This window comes from Struthio camelus, chromosome 8, assembly GCF_040807025.1.
Source record: "Struthio camelus isolate bStrCam1 chromosome 8, bStrCam1.hap1, whole genome shotgun sequence".
Taxonomy (NCBI): Eukaryota; Metazoa; Chordata; class Aves; order Struthioniformes; family Struthionidae; genus Struthio; species Struthio camelus.
The window spans coordinates 5664749-5676434 of record NC_090949.1 but is presented as its reverse complement, the minus strand read 5'-3'; the positions used below and the strand labels follow the sequence as shown (position 1 = coordinate 5676434).

Sequence of the window (11686 nt, the reverse complement as noted above, 5' to 3'; positions counted from 1 at the left end):
GATAGGGCTCTCCTTGCGCTAGGCAAGCGCGTCCATCACCCGCGCCACGCTCAAGGTCTTCGCCGCTCCCGCCTGGCTTCCCGAGGCCGCTTCCCTGCGCAGCGCATCGCCCGGGGCGGGTTGGGGGGGGAGGTCCTGGTCCCCCCACCGCCCCCCGGACACGGAGCCGGTCTGCGAGCAAAGGCGGGCGACGCTGCCCTGAAGCGAGGGGTTGCATTTTGTTTGGCCTCCCGACTGCAACCCTGCGCGGCCCTGTTGGTGCTTCGGCAGGGCCCATCAGCGCACGAAGACAGAGCAGCGGAGGCTTTTTCTGGTTTTTAAGAGGAATTAAGTTTTTGCAAAATTATGCCATCCGTTGCATTAAACGAATAACGAGGTTCGGGATGCAGAAGTCAAACGCCGAAAAGTTTCTAGCGGGCGGCATTAGGATGCAGTTGGGGACACCGGATTTGCCATTCTGTTCCTCGCTGGTTTATTTTTAAATGTTTTATTTATTTGTATTTATTATTCATGCCATTCGACGAAGCCCGTTGTTTTCTCCTTTTCGTGCTGCGTTAGATGTTAAGGGGACGCCGTCAGCCTCCAGACCCGAGCCGAAAAGGCTTTCTCGGGCCTTCCCCTGAACGCTTCGCGCCGGAGCTATTTCATGGGTTGCGTTTCCCGGCGGGAAAGGGCTGCGGCAGAAGGCAAAGTTTGCCGGCCGGGTGGGCGCTGCTCGCTCGTGCCGGCGGGTTTGGCCCGTGCTGGGAGGTTGGACCGCTTTAGCCGCCTGGCATTAACCGGTGGGGCACCCACCCGGGTGAGCGTGGACACCTCCAGCGGGGTTTTGGGTAGTCCCTTCTGCCAAAGGGAGGGGGAGGCGTGCCTGTTTGTCCTGCGGCTTTGCTTTCTGTGTTTTTTTTTTTGGGGGGGGGGGGGAGTTATTTGGTTTTGCTGCCCCTGTTGAAAACTGCAGGTGACTAGTGGGCTGGAGGGAAGCGTTGCTGCGCTGTAACTCGCGCTTTCCCAACTAGTTAGCTCGTGAAAACATCATCAGCGTTTTATGAAGGGCGTTAGTGCTTGGCTCTGATTTTTAACACGACTGGAGCACAAAGCTGATGCTTTCGGGTTAGTATTTTGGGGGTTTTTTTACCCCGAGAAATTATGCTACCTGCTTAGTCCACAGCAACGGGTAACAATGAGGGTTGTTCCAAGTCAGAAAGGAGACCAGAGCAAAGCAGTCCTCGTTCCCTTGGGGTTTTTGGCCCAGCCCCGTGGCAGCTTCCAGGCCAGGCTAGCGCACGTTGCGCTCGGCTGCAGTCGAGGCAGGAGGGACGGAGGGAAACGCCGGCAGCGGCGGGCGCGGCGGCCTGGGGCGCGCGGGCTTGCTCTGCGCTGGGGGTCCCTGCGCCGAAAAGGAGGCGAGCGTCTTAAACCAGCGCAGAGCCGCTGCGCGTGGTGCTATTTGGAGCTCCCTAAAAAAGGAGAAAAAAGCGTTAGACAGAAAAAACCCATTCAGAGCTGAGGTTGGCCCTGATTCTCCCTATATATATATGTGTGTGTATATATATATTTTTTTTCGCAAGATAGGCAAGCTGGTGAACTTGGTATTTCTGCAGCCCCTTCAGGGTGGGGTGGGGGGGATATTTGCAAGCTATTCCCATGGCACAAAAGGGGGCAACAGCACCAGCCCTGAGGCACTCGGCAGCCTGATTCCACAAGGGACTGAGCCGAGCCGGGCCGGGCCGGGCCGGGCCGGGGGCGCCGAGCCGAGCCGAGTTGGGTGGGGGGTGCCGCTCTGAGCCGGGCTGGGCCGGGGGGGCCGCTCGGAGCCGAGCCGAGCCGGGCAGAACCGAGCCGAGCCGAGCCGGGCGAGGGGCGCCGCTCCGAGCAGAACTGAGCCGAGCCGAGCCGAGCCGAGCCGGACCGAGCCGAGCCGAGCTGAGCCGGGCGGAGGGCGCCGAGCCGAGCCGAGCTAGGCGAGGGGCGCCGTTCCGAGCCGGGCCGAGCCGAGCCGAGCTGAGCCGGGCCGAGCCGGACCGAGCCGAGCCGAGCCGAGCGGAGGGTGCCGAGCCAAGCCGAGCTGGGCGAGGGGCGCCGTTCCGAGCCGAGCCGGACCGAGCTGAGCTGGGCGGAGGGCGCCGCGCCGAGCCGAATTGAGCCGAGCCGAGCTGAGCTGAGCCGGGTGGAGGGCGCCGAGCCGAGCTGGGCAGAGCCAAGCCGGGCCGAGCCGAGCCGAGCCGGGCGGAGGGCGCTGAGCCGAGCCGAGCCGGACCGGACCGAGCTGAGCTGAGCTGGGTGGAGGGCGCCGAGCCAGACCGAGCTGAGCTGAGCTGGGTGGAGGGCGCCGAGCCGAGCCGAGCCGAGCTGGGTGGAGGGTGCCGAACTAAGCCGAGCTGGGCGGAGGGCGCTGCTCCGAGCTGGGCCGAGCTGAGCTGAGCTGGGCGGAGGGCGCCGCTCCCAGCTAGGCCGAACTGAGCCGAGCCGAGCCGAGCTGGGCGGAGGGCGCCGCTCCGAGCCAGGCCGAGCCGAGCCGAGCCGAGCCGAGCCGGGCGGAGGGCGCCGCTCCGAGCCGAGCCGGACCGGACCGAGCCAAGCCGAGCTGGGCGGAGGGCGCCGAGCCGAGCCGGGCCGAGCCGAGCCGAGCTGGGCGGAGGGCGCCGCTCCGAGCCGAGCCGAGCCGAGCCGAGCCGAGCTGGGCGGAGGGCGCCGAGCCGAGCCGAGCCGAGCCGAGCCGAGCCGCGCCGCCGCGGGCGGGGAGGCGCCGCTGGGCTGGGCTGGGCTGGGCTCGGCTGCGGGGCGGGCGGGGAGGCGCCGGGCCCCGCGTCCCCGCCCCTCGCCGCCCGGCCGGCGCTGGGAGCGCGGCGCGGGGCTCCAAGATGGCTTTGGCCGGGCTCTGCGCCCTGCTCGCCGGCTGCTGCCTGGCGGCCGGCAGCGGCCCCGCCGAGGCGGAGGCGGCGGCGGCGGCAGCGGCGGCGGCGGCGGCCAAGGAGCTGGAGTGCAAGCTGAAGAGCATCACGGTGTCGGCGCTGCCCTTCCTGCGGGAGAACGACCTCAGCATCATGCACAGCCCCTCGGCCGCCGAGCCCAAGCTCCTCTTCTCCGTGCGCAACGACTTCCCCGGCGAGATGGTGGTGGTGGACGACCTGGAGAACACGGAGCTGCCCTACTTCGTGCTGGGTGAGCCGCCGCGGTCCCCCCTCCGCGGTCCCCCCCACCACGGTCCCCACTGTGGTCCCTCCACCGCGGTCCCCACCGCAGTCCCCACTGTGGTCCCTCCACCGCGGTCCCCACCGCGGTCCCCGCCACGCTCCGCGGGGGAAGAAGGCTCGCATCTCGCCGGCTCGCAGCCCCGCTTCCTTGCTGCACCTGCCTAGGCGCCAGGCTTAGGCCAGACCTACCGACGTGGGCCAGGTTTTGCGCCAGGCCTCGGTGCTGACTCGCCACCTCGGAGGGGGCGGCTGGCCAGAATCCGGCGGTCGCCGGGTGGTTTCGGCACCGGTCAAGCCACCGCTTTCCTGCCTGCCTTTGTGCTGGGCTGGCTGCGAGCAGGAGCAGGCCTGTTTCATCCCTGCCCGTCACGAGCGCCACCGTCGTTTTGATACCCGGGTGTCGGCGCGCACCCCTTCCCTCGCCTGCAGGCTGGCCCCTCCGCTGCCCCTGCACCCGCCGGCCTTGGGCAACCCTTCCTTCCTCCCGCTGCGGCATCCTCGCGTTAGCCCCAGGGCCTCTCCCCACCATGCTTGGGCCCTGGGAAGTTTTCCAAAGCCACCCTCGCCTGTGTGCCGTGGGCCCGCGAAGAGATGCGCTCGCACGGCGCGTGGCATGCACGCTGGCCGGGGGTGGGGGCCGCGGGGAGAAGGAGCTGGGCAATGCCACCTTGTCACCCGAGCCGAGGCAAAGGCAAACGCTGGGCTGGGGATGCTGTGAAAATACCGCGGCCGGGGTTGGGATGGGGGGGTGCTGCCGCCGGGCCGGTGCGGGGATGCACCCGGGGGAGAAGGGCTGGGGTGGGGGGGGATGCATGGGGAGGGGGCGGCGGGCCGGGGAAGGGGGGGGACGAGCCCTCTGCGCGATGCTGCGGCGGTGGCGGCGAGGCAGGCCAGCGTTGCTGTGGCAACCGGGGCCCGCAGCGGCGCGGATGCAGCGGGGCCGCGCGGGCAGGGAGGCGCGTGCGCGCACGGCTGGCGCCCGCCGCCGCCGCCGCCACCCTGCGCCCCGTCGACGCCCCGCCGGCGCTGGCCCCCGGACCCCCTTGGGCCTGCCCCCGCCGGGGTCCTCTTGGCGTATCCCCGAGGCGTGACGCGCTGGGGAGCGCGGACGGCCATTCGCGCTGCCCGACGGCCCCTTCCCCTCTGTCATGGGTTCGCAAAGCCGACGCAGGTCGATCTAGCGGCTGGGGTCTCGCGAACGTTATTGCCTTGAGGAGGCAGGAAATTCGGTTCTGCTAGCCGGCCGGGCCCTGGGTCGGGCTGTCCTGTCCGCCTGGGACATCGGTCCCCTGAAAGGCTGCCGTGCGTTGGAGGGCTGGGTCTGCCCTCCCGCTGCTCTGCCCGTGGGTCCTCACCAGCTCTTTCAGACGTTGGGCTTTGGAGACGCCAGAGGTGGTTTCGATGCAAGCGCCCCGGGATGCCGGGGCCCCTGCAGGGCTGGCAGAACGGGGCAGTTCACGGGGGAGCTGAGGGACCTTGCTGGGCCCTCTGTTTGCCGTGGCTTTGACTTGGCTTTGACTTCTCCAGGTGGAACAGTGTGCAGGGAGAGATGGTCCAGCTTGCTCTGAAGCTGGCAAGGCCACCAAGGCCACCTTAGCACGTGCGGGTACTTCTTTTTTTTTTTTTTTTTCTTTTAACCTGAGCGCTGCTTTTTGCATGCTGGAAGTCCTCAGGTCTTGCAAGACCAAGGCTTGGTAACTCAGAAAGGCCCTCTGGATCCAGGGAGCCCCAGTCTGGGGGAAACACCCACCCAGAGACCTGAGTCCGTGGAGTGTCGCTGAGGGCTCTGCGGGTGGATGTGGCCGCGTTCGGCCACGGCGTAGCACTGATGTTGGTAGCTCTCTGTGTCTCCGTGAGCCCCTCCGTGCAGGATGGGGGCTTAGGTCTGCAGAAGGTGTGTTTCAGTAACCTGGGCTGTAGCCAGGAGGTTTCACGCAGCCCTAATTGCACTGTCCCAGTCAAAATCCCGACTGGATAGTTGGTCCGTGCCTGCCTTGCTGACTTTGAATGTATAATACTGTATAATAGCGACGTGTAATGCATACACCCACACGCGCGCTGGTGTTCTCTTGGCGTTTGAGCCCGGTCTGGTTGGACGCGTCTCTACCGGGCGCCCTTGGGCTGCCGCTCCTGCTGCCGCTGGCGCCGCGGTCTCCGAACCCGGAGGGCTGGCGTCGCCGCGAGCGCGCTGCAGGTCGGCCGCGCCGCTGGAGAAACCGCGGGAGGTTTTCCCGCCAGGGAGCGGTGGCTTCGGGGCGAGCGGGCGCAGCAAGAGGAGCAGCTCCGCTGCCGCGCCGCCTCTCCCCCCTGCCCTGGCGTGGCTGCAGCAGAGCAGGCTTCAGGCTTGCGGGCCCTCTCTTTCAATGAAACGTGCACGCTACGCCGGGGGGATCTCGCCTTGCACTCGTTTACCCCTCTTCATAATTCATCCCCTGTAACGTCTTCCCTGGCATCTCGGTGCCTTGCAGGCCATTTGCACGATTAACCAAAGCCCTCGCAGAGGTATTTGTGGGGTGACGTGGGCAGAGTCGGGGAGTTTGCCCCCGTTTCTTTGTGACCCCTTCCTGCTCTTCAAAAACCCCTTCAGTAATTCGAGCGCTTTCCCGCTTGGCCAGCCTTAGCGGCGACGTTGGACGCGCGCCGTCGCCTGCGCCGTGCCGTGCCACGGGGCCGCGCGCCGGGGGTCAAGGTTTCTCTTCCAACTGGAGCAAACGCAGGTCTTGGGAGAGCGGCTGTGCGGTGCTCGCTGAAAATCGGGTTGGCTGCTGGGTTCGCGCCCGTCCTCGGCCACCCCGCTAAGCACCTTAAAAGCCCCTCCGTGCGTCCTGGAGGGGAAGGACCGCCGCAGGGGTTTCCCCCCCGCCGCCCCGCGGGGCTTTTCGCTCCGCTCGTAGCTCTGGTGGGGAGGGCGCGGGAGCGGGGCCGGCGCGAGCCCCTTTGAAAGGGCCGGGTTTGCTCCTGGTTTAAGTCATCGAGGAGGTAGAGAGCGTCCCTTGGGAACGAGGCCCTTGCGCGTCGTGTTGCGCTTGCTGTTCCCCGCCCGGAGGACAGGCCGAGTTTCGCGGCGCGGTAGCCGTTAGGGAGTGCAGATTTGCAGCTCGGTATTGCGTTTCGGCTAACCTTTGCAACCCCGTCTCCCCAGCCGGGCGGCCTCCATCCACCTCTGCCGTGTCCGTCGCTGGACTCGCGCTTGCGTGGGCTGTTGAGTTTGTTTTTTTTTTTTTTTTGGGGGGGGGGGGGGATGCCGTTAAAAACTGCACGACAGCTTTGGATGGCTTTCCTTCTCCGCCCCGTGCGCCGTGCATGGAAAGAAAAGCCTCGAAACGCGTTTTGGGTTGCAGGTGACTTAAACGAAGGAACGCGAAGCCGTAGCTAGTGAGTTGAACCGCCGGCACCGTAGACCTCAGGATTGTCAGACGGTCGATGGCTTCCTCTTTCGCTCCTCCGTTTTCCAGGGTTTGGCAGAGCTAAACGAGCCTTTTCTGCCTCCCTCTGTTTCAGGTCCAAGCGTCTCCGACCGGGAGGCCCTGGGGCGCTCTGAAACGGAGGCGGCGTTTCCCCTTGCGCCCCCAGAAGCGTCTCCCGCTTTCCCAGGCGGGCCGGGGACCGCAGCCGGGCCGCCGCCGCCGCCGCCGTCCCCCCGTTCCCGCGCCGCCTTTCCCGGGAACGTCAGCCGCACGGGGTGCTTCCAGGGTGCTTGACTTAAACGACTTTAATAGATTATCATAAACTCAGGCCTTAATACAAGCTGTCATGATTTCAAACGAGCTTACTTTTAGATTAAATAGGTTCCTTTTTAAATACAAAATCGATTCCAATTTTTTAGAGGGGTGAGATTTTTCAAAGGTGCGGATGAGCTGGGCATATTTAACTGCTCTTGATTATCTCCCCGAAATGTCTAATCTTTTTTTTTTAAAAAAAAAAAAAAAAAAATCTCTGCTAAGCTCTTTGCTTTGCTGGCAAATGACTCCCGGGTCTAGCACGGGGCTTTGCCGCCCCCGGGGGTTGTCAGACGCGGACCCTCCGGGAGCCCAAAAACCCTTTGGGAGCCCCCAAAGCCGTCGCTCCGGGGCTCGCTCCGGTTTTCCCCCTCCGCCCCGCCAAGGTCTGGCCCTGCTTTTTGGGCGAGCAGGTTTTTCCCCGCCGGGAAGCAGCGTGGCGCCGGCGGCTGGCTGGGACGCGGCGCGGGAACCGGGCCGTCGAGGCTTGCCTGCCCCGAAGCGCCTCCCGGGGAGGCCGCGCCGCGTCCGAGGGCCGGCGTGGGTCGCGGCCGCCCTGCTGCGGCCGGGTAGGCGCAAGAGCCCCAGCGGCGCTTCGGCGCTGCCCTTGCACCTGCGGAGGGGTGTAATGGGGAAATAATGGAGCAAATATTAAGAAATTCCTAAGCACCTAGAGAAAAACCAAGTGAAATTATACCAGAGGAGCGCAATTGCCTTGCTGAGATTGATTGAATTACTAAATGAGCCTGACTAATGGAACGGAGTGGGTAGATCGGACTTTTACTCAAGATGCTGAAATAATTTCTCTAATAAGATTGTGAGCCATTAATTGAACTTGGCTTTGGTCCTGGGCCCTGTCGCCTGCACTGAAATTCGGCGGAGCGACGTGTGCTCCCGCGTGGCCGGCCGAAGACGCAACCCGAAAAATTCAGCTCGCTTCGAGACCCGTTCGGCTTTCGTTTGGGCTGCTCTGAGCAGGCATCAAAACACCTGGCAGAGGTTTTACCCGCAAAGGAGACATCCGCTTTGCTGCTGGGGAAGCGGACGCGTTTGTATTTTCCAGGCCGGCGCCTGGATTTGCTGGCGCCGCAGGTGCGAATCCAGGCATGTCACTTCCCTTCGTATTCCCTCCGGGAGAGGTTATCGCTGCTGGCGGTACGTGGTCCGTAGCATCCGGAGCACCTCCTTTTTCCCCTTCCCGCCGCTCTGCCTGCTTGCAAGGGGATTGGGTTGCTTCCAAGGGAGCTGGGCCTAAAATAAGCTGTGCCGGCTGTGTGTGCGCCCGTATATAAATATATATATACATATATATATATATATATATATATATTTAAAAAAATATATATATATATATGTATGCATGCCTTGCGGATGGCTCGTGCTCTGCAGAGCTGTCCCAGTTTCCGACGGGAGAAGGAAGCAGAGCCGCTCGGCTCGGCGCGGGGCCGGGAGACGCTGGGCGCCTTCGGCACTCGCGTCCCGGCGGGCCGCGTGCTGCCGGGCTGTTTGCGGAAGTGGCGCTCCGCGGGGCGCTTGCGCTTCGGTCCCCTCTGGGACGGGGAGAGGGGACGCGGCTGCCCGTCTCGCCCTGGGCTGGGTCCGCTCCGGCGCCTGGGTCTTTTGCAGCGCCGCGGTGACGTGTCCCCCCGCCGTGGGGACATCCCCCGGGGCCGTGCAGAGAGGGCAGGCTGTCGCTGCAAGGGTGAGGGCAGCCTGCAGCAGAATAAATAAATAAATAGAAATCAAAAAAAAAAAAATTGCACTGGGGTCTTAGAAAACCGAGCCGCGAAAGAGCGGGCGAAATTCAGTGGAGCAAATCACCAGCGGGCTGGCGAGGGTGGCCGTGGGCTGAGCGCGGCGCAAGGGGACGCGGGGCAGGGGGGGTTACGAGGGTCCCCCGCGGCCAAGCCGCATCCGAGCCGGAGGCCGGCGGAGGTTTGGGAGGGGAGGCGCGGGTTGGGCGTCCCGTCCTTACGGCCGTGCTGATGGCCTACGGTTCGTGCCGGATGCGGAGGTCCTAGGGAGGGGGAGGGAAAAAAGGAAAAAAAAAAAAAAGGGATTTTTGTCTCTGGGAACCCGTTACCACGGCAACCGTGCATCCAGCATGCCAGCTCCAGTGACAGCAGGGCTGCGGAGGGGATCGCGCTGACCCAGAAAGCGGAAAGGGGAGCGAGATGGGTTAGCATATATATATATGTGTGTGTGTGTATATATATATATATATATATATATTTTTTTTTTTTTTTTTTTTGTGCCCGGGCACGGTTGCTGCAGGGGGGACCCGGCCTGCCGTGTTGGCCGCCCCGGCGGGCGCTGGGCTGGCGCACGGCCGGCTCTCGTGCCTGTTGCGCGGGGCTGGAGCATCCCGGCGCCTACAGGTCCCCCCGGGGGTTTGCAGACCTCGCTGAGCCGGGGGAATCGGCTCTGGTCTCAGGGGCGAAGGTGATGCTTGGGCACGCTCACCCCTTCGTTCCCTCCGCTCTCTGCACCCCGTCGGGCTCCCAAACCAGCAGGATTTGCTCCTGGGCCCCATCCCAATGCCTACCTCCGTGTTTTTTCTTTTCTCTCCTTTTTTTTTCTTTAAATTTAAATAGCTGCTTATCCAGCTAAATGGAGGATATGAAATCACGTCTCTTTGAGTGTCAGTGCAGAGCAGTCCTTCAAACGAAGGAATTTTTGCCCTGCGGGATTAGAGAGGGATCTGAGCGGCGAAGGCGCCATCATGTGCGACTGGATGTCCTTTTCCTTGCAGATCGGCTCGGGCTTTTCTGCAGCCGCCGTGCCCGTGGCTGACAGTTCGCCCTGAACCGTAACACTCGCGCACCGGGGGGATTTGTCTAGATAAAGGAAGATGCTGATGGCCAGTTTGGGGCTGTCTCCAGCTGCGGCTTAACGGAGAGGAGCGCCCGCCTGCAGGAGAGCATCCTCGGCTCCCGCGCTGCTGTTTCTAACCCTGCTCCGCTCCCCGGATGCGGGGATGCTTGGGGCGAGAGCATGCATCGCTCTCTGAATGTGGCCCCCGCCTGGGGCTTTCTGCGTTTCAGGGGACCTGCGAGGCAATTTTGGGAGGTGGGATTTCCCCGTGGCCGTGATTTTCCTCCAGGGAAAGGAGGAATCGCCTAGAGGAGCTGCAGCAAGGATTTACCTTCTCGCCACGAATACAGCCCCCTCCGCGCAGCCCGTGCCCCGCGTCGCTGGCAGCGTTGGGAAGCCCCTGGGGAGCTTTCCCCCATGTCTGCTCAGGCTTTTGGGAGGTGTGAGGTGGTGCGCGGGGAGCTGCGTGCTGGGTTTGGGGGTACGGGGCTCTTTTTCCCACCCCTGGCCCGTGCCCTCCTCCTCCTCCGGCCGTAAAATGCGGACTGCGATGGTCAGGATCAGCAGTGAGCGAGCTGTCACAACAGCATCCCTGCCTGGGAAAGCAGAACTTGCAACCTCGAAATATCCTGGGGGCTGGCTCTTGGGTGATGGAAGACAGTTACCATGGAAACCTCCTCCTTTAAAAAAAAAAAACAAAACAACCCACCCGAAATTTAAAGCAGTCCTTGTAGCTCAAAGGAACTGTAGACCTTATTATGGGTTTTGCACCCACCCCTTTCCTTTTATTTGTTCCAGCTAAAAGCTCCAGGAAACAAGCCAATTAATTTGAACATCCCAAGAGGGGCGAGAGAAAGAGGGCAACGTTGCTGGAAAACCTGCTGCACCCTCCCGGGACTAGAGAGCACCCGGTCCAGTGGGTTCCCTTTCCTTGCTAGCGCTACTGCAGTACGGATAACTGGTATTGCAGCAAGCAAGCCTAATCCTGTAACGGGGGATTTCTCCAACGAGGAGAAAGAGGCATTTTGAAGAGTTGGCTCGAGACTTAAAAACGCTCCTTAGGCAGACAACAGCCCGTCTTAGATGGAGGATGGTGGGATTTTGACGTGAGGAGAGAAAGGGGCCTGGGAGCTGCAGTAGGAGGGGAGCTCCACCGGAGAGTGATGACACCGGAGAGTATGTCTGAAATGACTAAAGGACCCAGCTCCAGCGTGGGGTCAGGTGGCTCAGGGCAAGCTGGGATGGTTTGCCTTTTCACGTGTGCCATTGCACGTCCTCGCCGTTTCTCCTGCCAGGAAGGGCCTTGGCACGCTTCGGCAGGACTTCTGCCATCAAGGATCACAGTCCTCAACTCTGCATGGCCTGGAGAGTCACCATCCATCCCCCAGACCTGGGCTCTGCCCGCTCTGAGCCTGCACGTCAGAGATAAACCAGCCTGACTGGCTTTGGCAGGGAAGAGGAGATGTTTGGAGAGGAGAGCTCGTGCTCCCACGTTTTCTTGCCAGGGCGTCTTTTGTAGCTCTGGCCGCAGGCTGCAGGATCCAGGCGGGAGCTGAGTCCAGCACGCTGCAGGCTTCAAATCAATGCAGACCTGTGGTCTCACCAGCCCAGCCCGCTAACGATGCCCCCGGGGTCAACAGCTACCAGGAAATCTGGAAACTTAAATCTTGAACTAGCGTGCCTAGAGAGCGCACGGTATCTCAAAGCCTTCCCGGGCAGCCCCGGCCTCTCTAAAGGCTCTTCTCCCGGTCGCAGTCGCTCCTGCGAGGAGTTGTTTTCCGGTGGTTCCCGTCCCAGAGCAGCTGAGCTGTGGGAGGACAGCGTTGTTTAACGAGACAGCTTGGCCCAGTTCTAAAAATACACCTGGCTACACCTCCTGGCCCTTTCCTCTGTTGCTCCGCCAAAACCAGTGCAAGTCCGGCTTTCTCAGTCGCAGGAGAGCGCGACAACCGAGTAAAAGGG

The 11686-nt window shown here is 62.8% G+C and overlaps 1 protein-coding gene across 3 annotated transcripts in view; it reads left to right on the top strand.

Moving 5' to 3' along the window:
- The first annotated feature begins 2822 nt into the window (after nt 1–2822).
- The window catches only part of ASTN1 (astrotactin 1), a 72764-nt gene continuing 63900 nt past the window's right edge, over nt 2823–11686 (top strand). For all 3 annotated transcript variants that reach the window (XM_068952127.1, XM_068952126.1, XM_068952125.1), the window contains exon 1: nt 2823–3159. In XM_068952127.1, the coding sequence (XP_068808228.1) occupies nt 2859–3159 (301 nt within the window). In that variant the 5' untranslated portion in view covers nt 2823–2858. The remainder of the gene's footprint in view (nt 3160–11686) is intronic.